This window comes from Tympanuchus pallidicinctus, unplaced genomic scaffold (assembly GCF_026119805.1).
Source record: "Tympanuchus pallidicinctus isolate F22 unplaced genomic scaffold, pur_lepc_1.0 scaffold20, whole genome shotgun sequence".
Classification (NCBI taxonomy): domain Eukaryota; kingdom Metazoa; phylum Chordata; class Aves; order Galliformes; family Phasianidae; genus Tympanuchus; species Tympanuchus pallidicinctus.
Genome location: NW_026294722.1, coordinates 3,248,989 through 3,270,526, shown reverse-complemented (window position 1 = coordinate 3,270,526; position 21,538 = coordinate 3,248,989). Strand labels below are relative to the sequence as shown.

Sequence of the window (21,538 nt, the reverse complement as noted above, 5' to 3'; positions counted from 1 at the left end):
CTGCTCAGCTGTGTGGGATCCCTCTCTGCAAAGCTGAAAGTCTTTCCCTGAGAACTGGAAGGATTGTCATTGAACCCACATTGCCCTGGAAGAGAATCACCAGGCTCATCCCAGGCCTGGGCTTCCCTCCAGTGCGGTGCTGGGGGTTTGGGCAACTCGGGACACCTTTGCAGCTGTTGGGGTGAGCAGAGAGCCCAGCAGGGCCCCTCAGGGGCAGTGCTCACATTGCAGAGCAGGTGCTTGCAGCGAGCACAGCTTTTATCCAGCTGCAGCCCTTCAGCTCTCTGCTGCAAGGAGAAACCCCAAACAAAGCACAGCTGCTGTCTGCACCGAGCAGGAAGTGCAGAGATCCCAAACTGAGATTATTCAGAGCAGTGAGAATCTGATACCTGCCCTAGAGCAAGCTGAGGGCTTGGTAACCAGCAGGGTGTGGGGAGCCATGCTATCAGCTGTGGCAGAAGCGGTCAAAGCAGCCACTTGCTGGTGATGGAGCAGCTACTTGGAGGATTTTAGGGAAAGCCAATCACTTTCAAAAGCAGCTAATTACCCAGGCAAGCGGGAGGCAGAGGCTTTGAGGCCTTGCTTGCTCTTGGGTACAAGCGATGTATTTTTCTCCTGGGGATACAGATATCACTGTCTTTCTTATTTCCCCTAAACAATCCCAGCAGATCACATCTATCTTTTGCCTCCTCCCAGAGGAGGCTCTACCACCTCTCCTGCTGGAGAAAAGATGCTAAAATAACGTTGCTCAGCACTGCCAGGAGACACAGTGCCCAGTGCCACTGTGGTGCGTGAGCACAGGGGCACAAACTTTGCAGGACACACTCAGAACAAACCTGTGGCAAATGCTGCCATCCCCAGGAGCAGAGCTACTGCTTTGGCAACAGCAGCAGACAGCAGCACCACAGAGCAGCCATGCAACTGCTGAAGAAAGAGGAGTGCCTATGGAAAGAGGAATGCCTATAGAAACATTTCTTCATAAGGAGCTGTGCTGAGAGGGCATTGCGTGGAGCTCTCAAAACATCTTCATAGGTTCTTCTGCAATCAGCACTCTCAATAATCCTCTTGTAGTGAAGGGTCTGGTTCTGGCTGTCAGTACGTTGCTATGAGTTCTCTCCATTCCCCCACAGTATCAGGACACAAATCCTCCTACATGGCCCAGACCCAACACACTCAATATTGGGCACTCATTGGTTAGGAGCACACCAACTGCAGGCTGCTCCCTTCGTCAGTGGGAGCTGCTGGGACAGCCCAGCCCCCAGGATGTTCCACAGTAACTACAATGCTTGTCCAGGTGCCTGGTGGGCAGCAGGACTCAGGGACTCTGTATGCTCTTGTTGCAGCTGAACAGGAAAGCTCTGGGCTGGAAACCCAAGGTGCAAATGCACAGCAACTGTCAATAGCTCTCTGCAAACAGCCATTGGTGCCAATGTGTCCAAAGCTGTGAAGCACACAGCTGGGAGTGCAGTGCTGACACACTTGCTGCGTGTGGGCAATTAACGGCGATGTTTGCAAAAAGGCCTCCTCAATGTTGGCAGCTGCCAAAGCACCCACAGCAACTGTGAAAAGAGAAACAGCTGAACACCAGGAGTGGGCAGTGCACCTTCCCTGTCTGAGCATCCATGCTCCCTTCTGGTACAGCATCTCACTGAAAGCTGCCATCAAAGGCCACCAACGTCTCTTGCTTGCTATGAAGTGAATGCTCAGGGGAGCGGGATGGGAGCGGAGGCACAGGGATGGCAGTGGATATGGAACACTTCAAGACCTTGGGGATCAACAGTGTCTTGCAAAGCAAGGCCGCAAGATGCTACTTAAATGACTGTTGCTTTATGGAGAGCTTCACTTTCTCCCCATGTTATCTACTGACCTACACTGATGCCACCACCAAGCTGTGCATTCCCCTGCACCCAGAACCTGGCAGCACACTGGGCCAGGGCATCTCACATCGTTGGCAAATGTCACATTGCTCGTTTCCCAGTCTCTTGCCATCAAGAAAACCACCAGCAATTGTTTTGTCCGCAGTCAGGATGCAGCGTCGTTTATTTACATCACTTCAGTATTAAAACTGGGTTTGAAGGAGAATTCTTTTTTCTTTTTTTCTTTTTTTTTTCTGCAGCTGATAACGGGATGCTGCAGCGATGCACACGAATATGGATCACGGTGACTGAACGTGCTCGCAATCGAGGCCCGGTGCCGGTGACGACGGGAAGAACGCGATCAGCACCTGTGCGTGGACAGCGCCGGGGCGCCGGGCCGCGCGGCAGAGCAGCGCTGAGGGTCGCTGCTGTCAGAAGCATTCGGGAACGCTGTTGGCTAAGGAAGGATGAGGTGAGGATGCTCGATCAGGTTTTCTTCTGTCGTCTGGCACGCAGTTTGCTTCGGGGATGGTGCTGGGTGGGTCCCGGCTGAGTCCTGGTGGGAGCAGAGTGGCGTTCTCCTGTCCAAAAGATGGAGAAAGCCAAGTGTGTTTTGGTTTTTCAACATTTCCTTCCAATTCAGCTTAGAAAGACAGACCTTTCCCACGAAGATGCTTTTTATGATGAGCATTTCTTTGAAAAACAGGAAGAGGTGGATAAGCAGAGCCTGCCCTTGGCCCTCTGGGCACACGATCAGGGACCTTGTTGGAAGCTCGGTACCAGGAAACAGAACCAGGCAAAGAAGGAAATAAGACTCAGGCTAGATGACAAGGAAATAATTTATTTCCAGGTCCATGAAAGACCTTGAAAAAAATAACAAGGGTGAGAAAATCAACCTCCTAATTTAGTTTGGATAGAGAACTGTGGCAGCTACAGCTCCTCCTGCAGTCACCGGAGGGCCGAGCGCGGGCGGTGCAGCGGAGCAGTGCTTTGCTGGGCCCTGCTCTCCCCGTGTATTTACATGGGGGATGGAAATGAAGACGCAAGCGTGCGTGCATGCGTGTGGGAGGACAGGCTGGTTGAGGATGGGGGAAAACCCAAGGGGAAGGTGGCTAAACACGTACCCTGTCAGACCCCATCTCCTACAGACAGAGCCCTACTATTGCACAACACTTTTGCTAAAGGAAAGGCCGGCTCCGGAGAGGTTTGGACGCAGCTCTTTAGCCCAGAAGGAAAACAAGTACACATTCCTGAGGAAAAAGAGGGCTTTCTCCATACTCCCGCTCCGGGAATCAGGGCATCACTTCCCATCAGCCCTGCTACCTCTCCAGCATCATCACAGTGAACCAGCGGCACGCCGAGTGCGGCTGCCTGCAGCCTCCTTCACAGGGACCGGAGGACCCTGAGCAGTGAGCAGTTCCCAGCCCTGCAGGAAGCTGAGTGCAGCGGCCACAGGAGGAGCAGTGCAGATGGGGGCTGTGGGGCAGGGGCATCCCTGCACCTCTCCACTGCTGGGAGTCATGCTGAGGCCCGAGGACTGACACCAACGGCCGGGAAGCAAAACAGCGTAAAACAAACACGCACCTACATTTAAGTTCAAACCCTCTCCAAGGATAGAAAACATTGCCTGTGGCTAAACAAAAAGGACAAACCCAATGACAAGCCCAAGATGTGTCAGACCTTGGTAGACCTTATCAGTTACCTATCTGTATCATTGATTGTTTTCAACACGGACAGATAAGGAGCCACAGACCGCGCTTTCCTCCAGCATCACCTGCAGCTGAGAACAACGACACATCCCTCCTGCCTCCTCCCAGTGCACCTGGCAGAACCAGAGGCTTCCTGCAAAGCAGCTGTGCTGCAGGTGCCCACGCGGGTCGCTCACAGGGCACCGCCGCTGGGACGGCACCGTGCCCCCACAGCAGTAGGGCGTCCCCATCTGTCACTACGGGGCCACGGGACACACTGGGATGTTGCAGCCAGTGCCCGCAGCACAGGAAGGCAGGAGAGACTCCATCCAGTCACCGCCATTCGGTTAAGCACAGGAAAGATGTCAGAGCTGAGAGGAGAAGCGATTGCAGCTCAGCAGAGAAGCGCGCTTTGGAGTGAGCTGCCGAGCAGCAGTCGCTCTGCGCAGGATGAGCCCGCGGAGCCACAGCGTGAGCATCCCCTGCGCACAGAGAGGACTCCAAAAAGTGAGCAAACGTAAGCGAAAAAAAAGCAGAACAGAATTAAAAGCTTGTTTCCCTCTGCAAGGAAAGCTCTTAAAGAAATCAAAGCGCTCCAAATGCTCTGAGACTCAAGTGACAAAAACAATTTAAACAACAAAAGGCTCCCGGTTTGCTCTTCTCCTCCTGAATGGGCCTCACTGAACGGATCTATTTAAATGACAATTTGTGGGGGACAACCCCCCTCCAAATGCTCTCGAATTAGATTTTTTTCCCTTTCTTAAATTAATGTGCAGTGCTTTAACGGAGATCAGCATTAAGGAGATTATGACGGTCACAGCGCTCCCGCGGGCGCCCGGCGCGGTTGTTGTGGCACAGCTCCGACCGGGAGCACCGCGAAGGAGCGCCCACACCGACCCCCGGTCCCACGGCACAGCCCGTCCGGCACCGCCGCAGCCCCCCGACCCACTGCCCCCGGCGGGTCCGGCGGTGCCGTTAGGACTCCTCGCTGTCCTCCTCGCCCCGGCGCCCCGCGTAGAGCGCTGCCAACTGCCGGAACCGCGGCCCCCAGCCCCCCAGGTAGGAGAAGTCCTGCTCCGAGCCGCTGGACCACGTGTTGATGGAGCTGAGCGAGGGAACCGGAGAGTCGGAGCCCTCGAAGGCGTAGGTCTGGAACGAGTCATAGGGCGGCACGGAGAGGTCCTCGTCCGCCTGCTCCACCTTCCTGCAGATGTAGTCTCTGAACACGGAGAAGTCCAGGTCCGGGCTCTGCACCCACTGCGGGAGGGCATGGCGCTCAGAGGCCGGGTTTCCTCCCTCTCCCGGCCCCCCGCCCCCGTCCCCGCCTTTGATCTCACTGAAGTCGTAGAGGCTGCGCAGGGCGGACATGTCGTAAGCCTCCGTGTCCTGCTCGCCCCCTCCTTCGTCGTTGTATTTGATGACATTGTCCCTCATGTCCTCGTCGTCCTCGGATGCCAGGTGGCTCTTGTGGTGTCGCTTCAGCGTGAGGATCAGAAGCACCAGCACTGGGGGAGGAAGCACAGAGACTGTCGGAGCAGGCAACGTGCTGTGCAGCAGCAGCACGCTCAACCTGCACCAGGGCACAAAGGCAGAACCCCTCTGGCACAGGGCGCACCGGCAGCACAGAGCACAGCCCCGGCGGCTCCCACCAGCCGGAGAGCAACAGTTGTGGCACATCAGCACCTGTGAGAGGTGCCGGCTCAGTGCAGATCGGGAGATCCCTCTTACATGCTGCACAGCCACTGAGACGGGAGGGACAGATGGATGAGCACACGGCTGGACAGACAAACGGATGGAGACTGGGGAAGATGCATTGGAAAAGGGGGGGATGAATCACAGCGGCAGCCAAATGTTGTGAGGGCAATTGTGGAGCAGATGGCACGGAGCATGAGCAGAAAGCCACAGATGTGTCCTGGATCATCATCCATTCAGCCCATCACCTTTTAAGCACCAACGTGCACTTTATTCTTTTGGGCAATTAGGCAGAAATTTGTTTGCACTGCACTGGAAAATGAAACCAGTGTAAAGTGCCCCTTATGAGAAAGGGTTTTCTAAATGGAGATGTGACAGGAGACGGGGAACCATGCCATGCCAAGGAGAGGGGACTCCCCTGAGCCCTGGCAGCCCTCAGCAGCCAGCTGCAGGCCAGCCCCGCTGCTGAAGAGCTCTCAGCTTTCCAGCTGCCCTGCGCTTTACCGGAGGGCACTGCAGCATTATCTCTCCAGCCCCATCGCATTCCCACACACAGACAAGTCCACACTGCTCTGCTTCTCCACACTGTGCCCCGGTGCTCCAGCACACGCAGTGCCAGAGCCGATGCAGCATCCTGGGCAGCACTCACCGACCAGGATGAGGATGCACACCAGCAGTGCGATGAGGGCGCCGGGGCTCAGCGTTGCTGACATGGCGTAGGCAGTGCTGTTGCAGGACTGGATGGCGCCGGTGCTGTCACAGCCACAGACCCGGATGGTCAGCGTTCCTGTGCTGCTGAGGGCCGGGGGGCCGCTGTCCACCACTAAAATGGGCAGCAGGTACACGTCCTGCTCCTGGCGATTGAAGCCCACTCTCTGCGTGTGCACCGCAGCTGTGTTGTCTGCAGGGAAGAAGTAAAGCCACAGCAAAGTCATTTCCGTCATAGAAACAGCAGGGTCAGTATGAGCTGCTCTGCTCATAGGATGAAACCTCGGGGTGCAGAGAGGCACAAATTATTGTCCACACACCAACTCCAGTGCTCACAGCTCAGCTAAGCAGGGGCTGTGCACCTCTAATTGTCCCCAGGCCCAAGAGGCAGAGGGGAGGAGCCCAGCCCAGCACTCCCTGGATCCTTTGTAACTTGTGCAGGAGCAGGCTGAGCTCCTCTGAGCCAGCAGCTCCATCTGTTCAAATGTGGCTGCTTCAAGGGCTCAGCAGCACCACTGAGTACCATAACACAGCCACTGTGTGACACACCAGGGCTCCGGGGCCAGGGGTGAGCCTGGGCAGCCATGCACCACCCAGAGCATGGAGGACAGGAGAAGGGCCTGGGATCAGCTCTGCTCCCTGCTCACCTGTGTGTGTGCCACTCACAGCCGGCCAGCAGAAGAACCAGATGGACAGCAAAGGACTGAACAGTGGCTGAACAATTGCGGCCAGATGTCAGAAGGTGCTGCCGACTGTCTGCAGACTTTATCTAATAAAACCTAGATCGGCCTGTTTGCAGCAAGGTGCTGCTGTCTGCAGCCTCTCTCCTCATTGCTCCTGATTTATGTTGGACTGGCCCCTTTCTGTATCAATCAGCAATTCGATCGGAAAAGACATCTATTTTAATCGTGGCTCTTGGGCCGACTGCCACCACGGAAATTGCTGTATGGATCGGTGCAGCCTGGGAGCACCGGGGCACAGAGGGACAGGAGCCACATGTAGGGCAGCGGGGCGGGCAGGATGCGGGCAGGTCGCAGGGCACCGCGCTGCTGCCAGGGCAGAGCATAGCATGGAGCTCAGCTGGCATGGCTGTGTTGCTGGGGATGGCTGGGATATAGGCATAAAGGTGGCAGGAAAACATTTCTCTTCCAGTTCACGTGAGAATGCAGGTCTGCCCTGAAGAGCTCAGCTCGCCTTCCAGCTGAGGAGAGGCGTGGACGCTGGGCAGAGGACCACACCAACCAACGTTCAGAGCTGCACTGAATGGCACACAGCCAGGATTCAAAACCAAACCTTGTCCCTCCATGCAGAGCTGTGCTGTGGTTTTCACTCGCAGAATTCTTCCTTTGGATGTAGCACCTTTCATCCACCAACGGAATTTTCCAGGTAACCTCATTCCTCCCTGCCCACAAAGCACGTTTCAGAAAGGCAACCACCCCAGAGCCCAGATCACAAGGCAGCAATAAGGCAATATTGCACTCAGATATTGCAGGGCTGCAGCACGCAGCGCTGGCTCACGCTTCCCAAACCAGAAAAGATCCAAGTGCTGCAGTGTGGGCAGCCTGCACAGGGCAGTGGACTGCCTGCAGAGCAGTGTGCTGCTTCTATGCCTGCAGGCTGTCTGGGGTCCCTGCCCTCGGGCTGCAGCACAGCTGTGACTCCAGGCACAGCACAGCCCAGTGCAGAAATGAGTGGGAGGGAGGAGCAGAGCAGATTCCTATTCCCTACCAAGGCTAAGCTGGGAAAAATTGAATTGTTATGCTAATCGTTTGCACAAAGGTAACACGATCTCATTCGGTGCCGCTCCCTCAGCTTGCTGCAGCGTAGCAGGGAGATATAAATAACATTAATGGTGCTATCTCAGCGAGAGGCCAGGACCAGCTCCCAGCTGTCCATGCTGATCGCAAGCACTGGGCACCCAGAGATGGTGGAGATGTGGTCACGGCAGCTCAGACAAGGCACCACTCCCAGATCTGGCCCACCAGTCCCCTGCACCATATCCACCCCATGGGACCGAGGGAGCAGCCCCAGCGTGCATCTCCAAATCTCATAGCGGGGGGCCGAGGAATCTCCTTCAGTCTGCAGCCTGCTGAGAGCAGGGCCTGCCTCGCAGCACTGCATGCTGTGTGCTTAGAAATGGTCTGTGGCAATGAAGGGGAAATAGACATGCAAGTTGCAGAGGCAGCTGCCACCCTCAGCTCGCTCTGACAGCACTGCACCACCGAGCTCCGCACCGCCCAGTGCGGGAGGGAGAAATATTCTCATTGCTGAACCCACAAAGTGAAAATAAAGCAGCAGAGCAGCCAGCTCCGTGTGAGAAACCTCTGCTCAGGAAGGGGCTGTGCAACTCGAAATGGTGCATGGGAGAGACAAAAACTACAAGCACCAAACTATTTCAGTCATCACAAAGCAACGTTTTTCTTTTCTAATGGGGAGACGTGAGCACGTCCTACTGGAGGAAGAGCCATAGAAATTGCATGTGCACACCAGGGATGTTGCTCACCATGGGCAGACCCCCGTCAAGCCCCAGCAGTGCCTGCATCCAACTCCTCCGCCTGCTGTCACCCTCGTGCCCCTCCCCAGCACCTTCTGGATCCCTGTGCCTTGCACAACCCTCCCAGCTGCTGACAGGAGAAAGGCAGCACAGGGTCCAGGAACACGCAGAGATTTTACTCCATGCCACACGGTATCACCTGCTGCAATGGTCAGGAAGCAGCACCTCTACCTGCTAGAGGAGCAATCAAAAAAGGCAGAAACCAACGTGAGCAGAGCACAGGGACCAGTCAGTGCACGGAGAGAGGAGTGCTTAGGAATGCAATATACACTGACGGGAGCATAACACGACTAGGAATAATGAAATAATTATGTCTCTCAGACTCCCTCTCCAAAGAGGCTCTTGGCAGCTTCAAAGACAGAGCTAATAAATCCTTCTCATAACTCAATCTTGATCAGCACCAGCACAGCGGAAGACAGTGACCACCTCTGACCTGGGTGCTGCTATCTGTGCCCTCTCCCACATCTCAGTGGGTGCCCACCTTTCCCTTCTCTGCTTCTGCTCTGCAGCCTCCGTGTCCCATTCCCGGGGGATGCAGAGTCCCTGCTGGGACCCCTTCCAGTCCCAGAGGGTGCAGCTGCTATGAGAAGAATCCCTTTTTCCCCTTTGCCTGTTTCTGCTCTCCAGTTCTCTGAATGCCAGGCCACAGCACCACTGCTGCTCCTTTGCCTTTGGCTCAGCCCTCGCAGAGGTTCGATGTCTCTTTTTCACCCCAAATTCGATCAGCATCTGCGCCGCTCATGCTGAGAGAGGCATCCCTGCAGGGCTGGAGGAGGCTTTGTCTATCCTGAGGCAATCCCCAAATCCTAACATTTTGCTTTTGATTGCAATGATTTTTAGATCTTCTATCAGCCATTACAAGCTCTTAATGAGACCTGCAGAGAGTTCTGACATCTGCTTGCCTAGCCCTTGAGCTCCGGAGTCAATAGCTCCATGTGTCGCTCCATATTATCTACCACCCTTCCAGGTTGCTGGGCTTAGATGCTCTCTACTGTCTCTTCCAACACAATTAGCATTTCTTGGAGAACATGATTTCAGGATTTAATTGCCTTTAATCCTTTTGTAATCAATTTTCTATGGCCAGAAAGGCCCCACAAAAGGTGAGTTAGGAGTCACAGCATGGTGAACGGCTTTGGAAAGGCACCGGTCGAACCTGGGCAAGGCCAGCTTCCCCAGCACTATCTCCTCTTTTGGACATTTTATTTGCTAAAGCATCTGCATTCCAGATTGGGTTCACAGCTATCACAAACGACGTTTCATTCACATCTAACGAATTAGCAAGTGCTCGAGCACTCACTTGGACAGGTCGAGAGCAGAAAGCGAGAGATGCCAATAGGAAACAGCGCTGTTTCTAAAAGCCTGAGTCCTCCACGCGGCTCCAGCGGTAATTCAGCTAATGCAGAACGTCCTGCAGGGTCACCTTTCGCTCTTACATCCCTGACCTGGCACCAGGGCAGCTCTTGGCAGCGCAGGCAGCAATGCGTGCCACTGGGCGCTGATGAGCGGGGCTGCAGGCGGTAACTGCAGGCACTTTGCAGAACAGACTGCAACAAGAGTGTTCCCAAAGGGATGCTGGTCCCTGGGGACACCACCCTCCCGAGACGGCTTTCTGCTGCCTGGTGGGAGCCGAAGGAAGAAGGTGCAAAGCAAAAAATGAGAAGGATTTAAGCGAGAGCTTAGCGGATCCATCTGTGCTGACATCCATCAGTGTCACTCTTTGGCTGCAAAAGCAATATTTATAAATCACGTTTCAAAACTGGCTACAAATTTGTACAAAGAAACAGATGGGCTGGTGGTAGCAGTTTGTCACCACTGATATTTATATGGAGGAGGAGAGATAAGTGGAAGAGGGGCGAGGCAAGGGCGGGGGGCAACACGGAGTGCAGTGGGGGAACAGGGGAGAGGAGGGGCACAACCAAGGCTTGCTATGGATCGGAGGAGTCAGGGCAGGGGGAAACCAAAGGGAGATGACAGCAAAGCACACGCACAGCACAAGTGAGGAATGCCTCCATCTGCACAGGCAGCCACCGCCTCCTGCTGTGGCAGAAAGCACCGCTTGGCAACTGGGAGGGTCTCCAAACACCCTGGGAATAACCCTGCAGCAACAGCATTTGTTTACCGAGAGCAGAAGGCGGGAGGTGACGCCAGCTTTTACTCATTTTATGCAGTGTTGCACCACATGCAGGTTTGTGGGATCATTTAGCACAGAGGATTACCCCGCGTGATGAGCGCGTCGTCCCACTCATGAGAGCAGCAGCTCTGGGGGGGGGAGGGGGGCACATCCTGGGCCCTCCTGCAGCTCTGCCCTGCAGCACTGGCTCTGGGGTCCCTGCCCATGAGCCCCACTGCACGAGCAGGGCTGACCCCAATGCTGCTGGCAGTGGAGCAGCCCCTGCCGAGTCCCAGGTCCCTCCAGCGGCGATCCCAGCAGGACCCCAGCCTGGGTCCAGCACAGCCCGGCTCAGAGCAGGCACTGCAGCCCCAGAGCTGACATTAGGGTGCAGGAAGGGATGGACCAGCATGGAACAGAGCTCCCATATGTTTTCCTGAGGTCAGGGAAGGAAGTTAATCGCTGGGCGTGGGGCAAAATCTTGTGGAGGATTAAAGCTTGCTTACATGCTAAGAAGCAAAAGTCTGGTGACCAGCTGCCCTATGAGTGCAGGGGGGGTCGTGGGTCAGAGACAGCTGTGCTTTTCAGGACACACAACGATATCGGTTCTTCCACAATTTTGTTGGAAGTTCTGCTGCAAGCTCTGTTTGAACAACCCTAATAATGCCAAACAGAGAGGAAGCCTTGCTGCACAGTCTGCTGGCCCCCACCTGGGTTGGTCCCTGTGGCAAACACACATCTGGCTGGAGAAGACCCCACTAGCTGCAAGGGGCCTTGCTGTCCTTACCTGAAATCAGCACCTAAACTCACCAAGAACACCCACTAAAGACAGGGAACGGCATGATAACTGCCCTCCAGGACTGCCACCACCCACACAAACACAGCCTGACTGCTGCTCCCTCCAGCATCCCTGGGGCTGCTCCCATGGCCACTGCCCATCTGCAGGGCGCTGCCCAGTTACCCTCATGGCAGTCTGGGGCTGACCCACACTCTAGGGCATGCTTTGCAGAGGGATGAATGGTAATGCTGCAAACAGGCATTGTTTGCAGGTTTGTTTGCAAACAGGCATCTCCTTGCCTGCAGGCAGGTTGGAGATTTCACACCAAAGAAGGGATCACAAGCTCCGAAAACACAGTGAGCTGAGCAGACTGCGCTCTGCAACAAAGGAGGAATCTGGTGGACCCAGTAAAAGAAAATGCAAACACTCAATGGGCCCATCTCAGAACCAGGAGCTGTAGGGATACCTATGAGCTCCTGAGCTGCACCCAGCACAGCCACAGCCCCTCACACCCACCAGCAGGGCTTACCCTTAACATCCAGCAGAGAAAAGTGGTGGTTGTTGGTGGCTTCAGGTGCCAGCGTGAAGTAGAAACGATGACCACCCTGAGGCTCATCACGGTCCACAACGCTGATTGTCTGGATCAGCTGTGGGGAGAGAGCAGAGGTGAGCACCACAGCCGCCCCACAGCCTCAGTGGGGTCATGTTTGAGGGCATGAAACAGTGGAGCACCACAGGGACCAAACCAGCCCCTGCCCTGCATGCACTGCTGGTGGCACAGAGCTGGCACAGCTCTGGGAGAAGCGCCGGGGGCTGCTCACTACCTGGCCTGGCTTGGCGTCCTCACACACTGCAGCCTCATAGGGGGTGGCGAGCTCGGGAGGGTTGTCATTCACATCCAGGATGCGGATGCGCAGAGAGGCTCTCGACATCTGCGAATGATTATCTGAAACAAAGGAGAACCAAAGCTGCAGTAGGAAATGCCATCTGCTGCTGGTAGGGAGCAAGCCCTCCTCATCCCATCTGCCTATGGCTGTGGTGGGTCAAGCACCGCTTGGCCTCACGGCCCATGTCTCCCAGTAAGTGAGCCCAATGCTGGGCTGTGTGCCCAGGACTCCCAGCAATCTGCTGTTAGCCCATTCTGCCCAGCTGGGAGCAAGGCCCCACGGTCAGGTCAGAGCCTGGAGCCACACGCACAGCTCTGATCACAGCATGTGCCCCAGGGTGCCCTCTCTACCAGCAAATCACTGTGGAGGGCCTGATGTTTCCTGAAGCTCTTCACATGCTTCCAGGAATGAGGAATTCCTCATTCTCCATCTCCGTTGTTCCACCCAGAGGTTACAGCTCAGACAGACCCAGTGCCTCTCCTCTCACAGGCAGGAGCTCTGCTGTCTGTTTGTCTACAAAATTAATACTGTCCCCCATGTATCAGTAGAGGAGGACCCAAGGGAGGGGAGATTTAACACTGCTCCATAATTAGCCAGGAACCTGAGCCCCCTCCTGGAGCTGCCTTCACCTCACCCGTGCATTATCACTCCCTCTCACCCAGAGCAGCTGCTCTGGTGATTAGATGGTTGCTTTTGGGGGAGGGAGGCAGAAGTCGTGACTAAAAGCCTGGAACACCGTGTTATTTTAAAAAGCATGTTGGTGCAATGAAACAAACTGCCATCACTTCCAAAGGGAGAGACAGTGGGAGGCAGTGGAGCAGGAGGGAGTGGGGACCCGGGGGCAGTGCTCTGTACCCACTGGGGCTGCAAAGGATCTGAGGGGAAATCAATTCAGCTCCTGCAAGGAGAAGGGTGACAGCACTGCTTCACCATCCTCAGCTCACTGTAGGAAGATGGAGACCCTTACTTCAGTGCTATGGTGCAAGGAATCTGGCACTGCCCCGTTGAGAGAAGGAGAGGAGACAGAAAGAGAAAAGAGGAGGCAGAGCGCAGCAGGAGCAGCCCAGGTCCCCCTCCTCCCCTCCCCAATCACATTCCCCCAGTGCAGGAGCAGATTCCAGCACTGCCAAGTGCTCCCAGACCCCCTTTGATGCAGCCATCTCCAGGAGTACCGAGCTCAGCAGCGCAATCCGCTCCTCTTTATTCCAGCGGTACCATGATCTATGTGAAGGCTCCTCAGTCGCTTTCCTTATAAACTTCCCCCCCTTCCTTTCAGCCAGCACCTGAATTTACAGGCGTAACACACGAAAAATATTTGGATGCGTTTGATAAAAATATCTCCAAACCATCTTTGAAACACCCTTCCTGCGGCTGGCGGAGCGTTAAGTGGATTTATGACGATCAGAAGCGCGATGAGGAGCGCATGGCGGTGATGGAAGGCGCACAGCACGCTGCAGTACTGCCAGCATCACTGCTGCATCCCCAAAGCACAGCTGTGCAGCACCTCCACGTGCACAGAAACGCTGCCACCCCTCACATGAATGCTCTCTTCACCACCACCAGGCAGAGCAGAACAGGGCACTGTGTGCCGCGGAGGGACTGAGCGCGACCGCGGAGGAAAAAAGTCATTTTCCGTGGCAGTGTCTCTCCCAGCTCAGCTGACTGACATGCAAATTAGTTTAATTATTTCTTCTTCTAAAATAAATTATATTTTGCAGTGGCTGCAATATGTTGTGTCAGGCAAAATTACATTCAATATTTTTAAACTAATTGATGTCAGCCTTGAGAAAACCTGATTGACAGCAGCGAGGAAACCAGGCTGCTACCTAAACGGTTCCCTAAATTAAAATTAAACATGTCGGGTTCCTGCATTTCCTCCAGGAGTTGGAATGCTATTAATCTGCAAAGACTGAGGAAAGAGACACGGAAAACACGCAGAACACAGGGGAGATGCTGGGAACGCAGCGGGTGGATGGCTGGCAGCTGCCTCTGCCAACCTAGGCCTGATGGTGTGGGAGATGCTGCATCACGAGCTGTGCCATGCAGCTCCATGCTGCAGCACCTCCCCAACAGCTCTGCTCCCTGTGCTGCCATGGGAGCACTCCCTGGGCTGGGTGTCATCCAAGGGCTTCACTGCACAGCGACACTGAGATCAATGCCCTGGCTGAACTTACAGCCCCAAGTGGCTTCTTTAATTCAGTTAGCCAGGAAAGCAATCATGCAAGGGACCCGGGCTCTGCCCTAGGCAGAGGCTCCCAGACAGCTGCCAGCAGGATGCCCCACTGCTCCACAAGCACTGGGAGCTGTGTGGATGAAGATGGCAATGATGGGAAGAGGCTGTGGAGATGCTCGACCATCCCCTCTGCAGCAGGAAAGAAGGGCAGTGACAGTTGCATGCACTGTGCTGGGAATCAGCTGGTGCCTCTTCAGACCCTCATGCAAATTCACAATGAAGTGCTTTGGACTTTCACAACCAAACCTCTGTTGTGCAAACCCAAACCCAGCTGCGCTGAAGCAGCTGTACCATTTGCACTGTCCTGCTGTGTGGCCACATCACAGACAGAAAGCTGCTCTGCAGCATTCCTGGAGCCCAAAGCCCAGCTCCAGGAAAGCCCCCCGGGCCACGGGCTGCGGCACTCCTCGGGGTCTCTGCACTGGGCACAGCACACAAGCCACTCTCTTCTGCATCAAGACCAAATTGGTACAATACTGAATTCAGAATTTTTACATCAGTGGAGAAGTCAGAAGTGCCAGGAGTGGAATTTTAATCCTCACCGTCTCAGCAAATTGGGAGAATAAAATGCAGACTGGGACGGACCGCTGCTTTCCAGCTGTGAAGCACAGGGCAGCTCTACAGCTGTCAGCAGAGCTGCGGACTGTGGAACGCAGCACAGATAGCAGGGACACTGCAGGGGCTTGGCTGGGGCACAGCTCCTCAGACACAGGGCCAACACCAGCAGCTGGGGCTGACGACGCAGCTCCAGGGAAGCAAAGTGGAAACAACAGAGCAGCCAAGTAACATACAAATGGCTCTCACCTCTCCTGAGCCCTGCCCAGACTCAGCAGCATGAGAGTCATTAAATCGCATCCAAACACAATGCTCTGATTAAAGCCAGTCTCCAGCAGGAAGATTTATCATCTCAATTACCAGCAGTGGACACAGCAGTCAAGGCCTCATCATTTTACATGAGCAAAGAGGAAAACAGGAAGAGAATCACTAATATTAGCCCAAGGAAGGTAAACAGCTTGTGAGTGAGATGAAGATTTATTTCTGGGAGTGCTTGGCCTGGTCCCAGCCCAGATTTGCTGAACGGTTCCCATGTTTCCCGCTGGCTGCACTGCTGCAAGGCCAAATACTGCGCTCAGCAGCAGCCTGCAGGGGCACATCAGGAGCCTTCTGCTGCTTCTCTTACTGCTCCTCGGATGCAAACAGTCTCTCAAGTTATCTACAGGTGGGGCATACCCCCCTGGATGTGGTCTCTGTAGCAGGAGCACCTGCTGCTAGGTCTTGTGCAAATCTAAGCAGTCAGCCTGGCCACAGGAGCACATTTTGCCAGCTGGCACATTCCCAGCAGCTGCTGCTTGTTAAACCCCCGCAGGGCAGTGCTGCCAGGGATGGAAAGGCAAGATTCAGGACACTGCACCCCAGCTGCTCACCGGGGCACAGCTTCCCTCCAGCCCCAACCAGATTCAGAGCTGGGCACCTGGCTCTATAAGGCTCACATCTCCACCAAAGCTGACACTGTACCTCAGTTATGGATGAATACCTGCTGTGGAGAATGGCTACACACCCCTGGGCAGTGCCATGCCAGCCTCAGCATGGGCATTCACATGTGTGCCACTGAGCACACACCAGGCAGCACTGCTGCAAAGCTGTGGGGCACACACTGCCAGCACAGGGCCCCCAGCTGCCCCAGGGCAGTGCTGTGATGCCCCGCTCCTGAGTCTCCCCCCCCGTCACTCTGAAGGCCTTACCTTTACAACTGCCCTTTCTGCCTGAGGATTCAGACATAAATTGTGCTTTAAATTCAATATCAGTCATTAATATTTCATGATTACAAAACGTTAAGGATAATGTCACGGGGAGGAATGTCTGGGCAGTTAAAATGGATGAGTCAGAGCCCGCTGATGGGAGAAGTCGAAGCGCTGGAGTCTCCCTGGCTTTGAAGCGATGCAGCCTGACAGGCGCTCCTGCCTGAGGGGAGCTGCAGCATTTACTGACTTGCTCTGAAATCTTAGATGCCGCGTATAAATATTTTCCTTCTGATTCTTGTCACCTCACGTTTCCTCTGGATGCTGAGCACCATCAGCTCTCCTCCCCCGGCAGCGGGGCACTGCCGTGCAGAGCTCACCCACCCCTGGGCACAGAGCATCCCATGGGTGACAGAGCCACAGAGGTCCCAGCCCAGGGCAGTGGGGTCTGCCAGGTCACTGACTGCCCTTGCTGGGGCAGCCTTAAATGAGCGGATTATTGCCACGATGACCATTCTGCAGCCACAAGGAACTGCTGGGCCCTCAGCCAAAGCCCTGGTGCATTGAATCTGAATGGCATCTTCCTATTCAGAATGAGCAAAGAAAAGGGAACCAGGAACCCTGTGGGGTGTGTCAGAGAAAAGCCCAGGAAAGGCTTCATCCCATGAGCAGGTTTTGGCAAACGTCCGCGGGAACTGGGAGGTGTTGTACAGCCAAAGCACAAAACCTGGCAGTGCCTTTCTGCTTCCCAGCACAGTGCCTTGGATGGAAGTCAGTCTCCATCTTAATGCTCAGAAAAAGGAACACACGGAGAATCTGAGTGTTCCCTAAGGTCCTTGGGGACCCAACACAGACCCTGCACCAAAGCCCTGTGCAAACATTACAGGGCAGCAGGATGCCCAGGGCAACCCCACCATCTTCCTACCCTCAGCACAGAACCCGCAGGGAATCAAAGCCTTCCCTTTGCTTCTATTATTTTCTTTTCATTCCTCAAGAGGAGTTTATTCAAAGCTTCTTTGAGCAGCAGGACCAGGTTTGTTCTTTTTTTTCTTTACCGGAATAGAAACGGCAAACAGAACTTCTGCTGGAAACATCCAAGCTGGGCTCTATCGCCTCAGGATCACGCAGACAGAGGGAAGATCAACCAACAAAATCCTTGCAACCACTCAGCTCCCTCCTGCCTCTCCCAGCTGAGTGTGAGCAGATCCTGTGCTTACTGCAAGTGCAGGCCCTGTGGTGGCACAGCCATAGGGAAGATGGCCACAGGAAATGACCATCAAACTGCGGTCCAGCCCAGACGGCTGCTCCTTTGCTCACCTGCTTCCATTGCCAGGATGGTGATGTTGTGCCATCCCGCTGTCTCCCGGTCCAGGACCTTTCCTGTCACAATGGCACCCGTGTTGGCATCAATGTCAAAGATCCTCTCTGTGTCCGTGCTGCGGTCAATGGCGTACCTGGGTGCAGGCAAGAGGGGAAAATGTGAAAAACGGAACGTGCCAAAGGGAGCCTTGGCGCCCTGTTTGGAGGCAGGGCTGGAAGGGAAGCCCAACCCAACCTCGGCCATCAGGTGCAGCCGTAACACAAATAACCACCGCCGCCGCCGCGATCGGAATTAGAAATCCAGAAGGCCTACAAATCACAACAATGCAGCATAATGCCATTGTGTACGGCATCTTTCATACGCGCTGCATCCCAGAGCGCTTTACAGAATTAAATAATACAAGACAGCAAAGAGCACAAAGGATAAATTACCGAGAGGAGAGCTGGGAATAAATTAAAGCCTTCGGTCACATGTCCAACAACAGGAGGAAGATGAATGTAGGGACAAAGCAAGCTGGAGAGCTGACAGACCGGGCAGGGCTCAGGGCAACCCCAGGCTGGCAGCATGCTCAGGGGTGACACAGGCACTCTGCGTGGCGACTGCTCCAAGTGCCTGTGGCTCACAGTGTGCAGCTCATGGTGTGCAGCTCATGTGCCTGGCACTCCAGGCATGGCCATGCTGCACAGAGCCATGGGCAGCCTCCTACCTCCCATATCCAGGTCCAGGAGGGAGCCAGTCGGGGGGCAGGTCACCTCCCAGGTCACCCATCCACACAGCTGAACATCCCTACCTGATTCAGGGACCCAAACGGCACACCAATGGCTCTGCGCCTACAAGCCCTCACTGTTACACAGCACCAGATTGCATTCCTCAGCTCCCTCCTTCTCAGGCAGACGGGGGTGAGAATGTACAACAGCATTTGCTTGTAGTTAAGGGAAAATTGCTGTCTAAATCTCACTGGTGCACGTGCACAAATGATCATGTTCCACACCTGCATGTCTGTCTTCCCCTGGAGGTGACGGGGATCTGTCACACAAAGCCCAGGCATCACCAAACCACATCCCAGGGACTTCCCAGCCCTCCTGCATTTCCTGCCCCATTTCCAAGCTGGAAATGGAGCATCTATGAACATGGAGCCAAAGGACAGTGACACTGGCACATACTGCAACCTCTCATCCACTCCACACTCACCAACTGTGAAGGGACAGGATGGGTCTGGTAACCCTTGCAGATCCAACACTGTGCTAGAAGGAGGAACAGAAATCAGGATGACAAAATCTGCTATCCTTCCAATAGCACAACTGATACGTTTGTGTAATTGCTCCGATTGTTCTCCCACAGCTGCTGACCCCTAACACGTCCTGTTCCGTGATCACATCTGGCAGCAGCTGCCTGCATGGCCAGAGGGTGCAGGGAGCACCGTGGTGTCACCGGTAAGCACTTCTTGTGCTTCTAATTGCTTCACTGCTGAGCTTGTCTTCTGTCATTTCAGAGCTGGCTGGGAAGGACTGACTGCCCACATCCTACAGCAGGACACAAACCGGAGTAGAAATCTGATCCCTTTGTCATTGCTGCTGCACTCCTCAGTGCAATGCTGTCAGGAGACAGAGCTCTGGGTGCTGCCTGCGTTCATCACTGATGTGGGGCTGAGATTTGAATGTGGCCAGTCCAAGTGGACCTACAGCCCTTCATCTGCTCCACGTGGCCTTCCCTTCCCAAGGAGTTATGGCCACCCCCACGGAGACCAGGGCTTCCAGTGGGAAGGAATCCAGTTCTGCTCAGTTGATGCCATATTGCGTAGTAGGATCTTTATCAACCAAAGTCTGTGCTGCCCTCCAGCAGTCCCATTTCCCCTTCATTGTCCCACTGATGTTTTGCCCAGGGAGGGACACCATCATTCCCATGTCTTCCATGTGCTTAGGGGGAGGATGCCACTATATTCCTTGCTCAGCTGCTGCTGCTCCATATCTGGAACTGCAGTGCCCAGCTCTGATTGGGATGCAGACCTTGTAAACCATTTTCTTCTCCTCCTGCTGGCACTGCCTGTTGGTCTGGATGTTACAAGCGACTGTTTAATTTAGACAGCTTTCTCGGTGCTCATCTTTCTCGTGAATGCATTTCTCGAGCAGTTTGTTTCACTTCTCCTTCTGAACGCAACGAGGAGCACATTTTATGCCATGTGTTTTGTTAATAGCGAGCTTTTCAACCACTGGGTGAAAAGCTTTTTGTTGTGTTTGTTTTTTCCTCCTCTCCCTTTTGTATTGAAGCAGGTTGCAGTTCTCGCTGTGCTGCTGGACTCTGAGAAATGCCCATGTCCAACACGTGCCTCTGGATTTGCTGAATGCCAGACGAGAATATCTCTGAGAACCTTAAATCCCAAGCAACGTTTTCCCAGTGCTGATAAAGCCTGGGATGCACGCAATCAGAGCACAGGCTCACCGCAGAGAGAAAAACAAAAGGCTTCCATCCAAACAGCCTCACACACACACAGCACATCACCGTATTACCTAATACAATGGTTTGGATGAGAAACAGTGCTACGTTCAGGAAATACACAGCTAGCGTCAAAAAGGCAAATGGGAACTGAATGCTTTCTGAAAAAGAGTGCTTCTAGCTTTTGTCAGGCAACAAATAAGGATGGAATAAAAAAAAAGAGCACCGTTCTCTCACACAGCGCTGCCCTGCTGGGTCCCTGCGCTCCCCGCAGGACACACAGCCCATGCTGAGCTCCAGATCCACCTGGCAGCACCGTGGCCCTTCTGCGCAGCTGCAATTGGGGGCTGCTCCCCCAGAGACGTTGGTGCTCTGTGGGCACCCAGGGAGAGCTGCAGCGGGATCCTCGTGCAGCTGGGGTGTGGCACAGCCTTCTGTGTCACCTGGGGATGGATGCAGAGAGACAAGGGCACCTCCTGTCCCACTTGGCTTAAAATACTTCCCAAACCTCGTTACCAGCAGCCCGGTGTCAGCAGGGTTGGAGTGCTGATGGTGCTGATTTTTGCTGGGCTGTCTCCGGCGGTCCTTCTTCTTTCCTGCCTCGGGGGAAAGCGCATCTCGGCACAGCAGAAGGTGTTGGCCTTCTCCTCTGTACACGGCAGAGCCGATGGAGCAGAGCCCACGAGCCGCGTTCCAGCTCCCACCTCCAGCAGACAAGGATCAGGAACTTAAAGGGATCCACTGAACTGCACCAACTTGAAAGGCTTCACACTGACTTCAAGGGGCTGAGGATCAAATGCTGGTCACGCTGTCAGGACCGGCTGCTCTCTCATGTACCAGAGGTGAAGTACAAGTGCTGGCTCCTCGTGACTGTGCTTTGAGCTGCACACTTGAGATGCGAGGTGATGCGCTGCTGTCTCTCACTGATGGGCTGGTGGCACTCCCTGGCAGGATGCTCGCCTTCATCTTTGGGTGCTGCTTTGAAGCTGCAGGCGTAGCAAAGCCTTTTATTAAGCCACACTGCAATTCCTTGCCTGGAGTCCTGCTGGCTGTGCCCTGTCCCTGAGCACATGGCATTGCCACACCTGGCACCGAGCTTGCTGTATGGTAACGTTTGGGCTCTAACCCTCCTGCTGTTCCTTTGGATCTGCTCCTCTCTGCTCCAAGTCCTCAGCATTCTGCACAGCAGTAGGAAGCCTCTCCTCTGCCTCTTTTTGTTCTGTCTGCAAATATTGCAACAAGCTCCATGGGGAAGGGCACAGAGAACAAGAGTAAATAAGGAGGAGACTTCTGTCCCCAAGACACCTTCCCCACATCTGCAGATCACAAAACAGAATCTCCGTTCCGTAGCACTGCTGGAAACGTGTCAGTGCAAAGCACAGGTACTGGTGTATGCACACACTGAGGTCTCTACCCCCCATCCCAAGGCTCTGCCCCAGTTTACTGCAGGCAGGGATGGGCTCCGTAGAGAGCCCTCAATGCAGAGCCAATGCTGCTCACTTGAAGTGAGGCTGTGTGGAAGGGGCCTGCAGCCCCGCT

The 21,538-nt window shown here is 54.6% G+C and overlaps 1 protein-coding gene across 1 annotated transcript in view; it reads right to left on the bottom strand.

Annotated features, from left to right (window-relative positions):
- Positions 1 to 1,661: 1,661 nt before the first annotated feature.
- The window catches only part of CDH22 (cadherin 22), a 58,610-nt gene continuing 38,733 nt past the window's right edge, over positions 1,662 to 21,538 (bottom strand). Inside the window, exons 8-12 of the mRNA XM_052683965.1 lie at positions 17,563 to 17,699; positions 12,211 to 12,332; positions 11,916 to 12,033; positions 5,886 to 6,137; positions 1,662 to 5,049 (exon numbers count right to left, since the gene is read on the bottom strand). Of these exons, the coding sequence (XP_052539925.1) occupies positions 4,520 to 5,049; positions 5,886 to 6,137; positions 11,916 to 12,033; positions 12,211 to 12,332; positions 17,563 to 17,699 (1,159 nt within the window). The 3' untranslated portion in view covers positions 1,662 to 4,519. The remainder of the gene's footprint in view (positions 5,050 to 5,885; positions 6,138 to 11,915; positions 12,034 to 12,210; positions 12,333 to 17,562; positions 17,700 to 21,538) is intronic.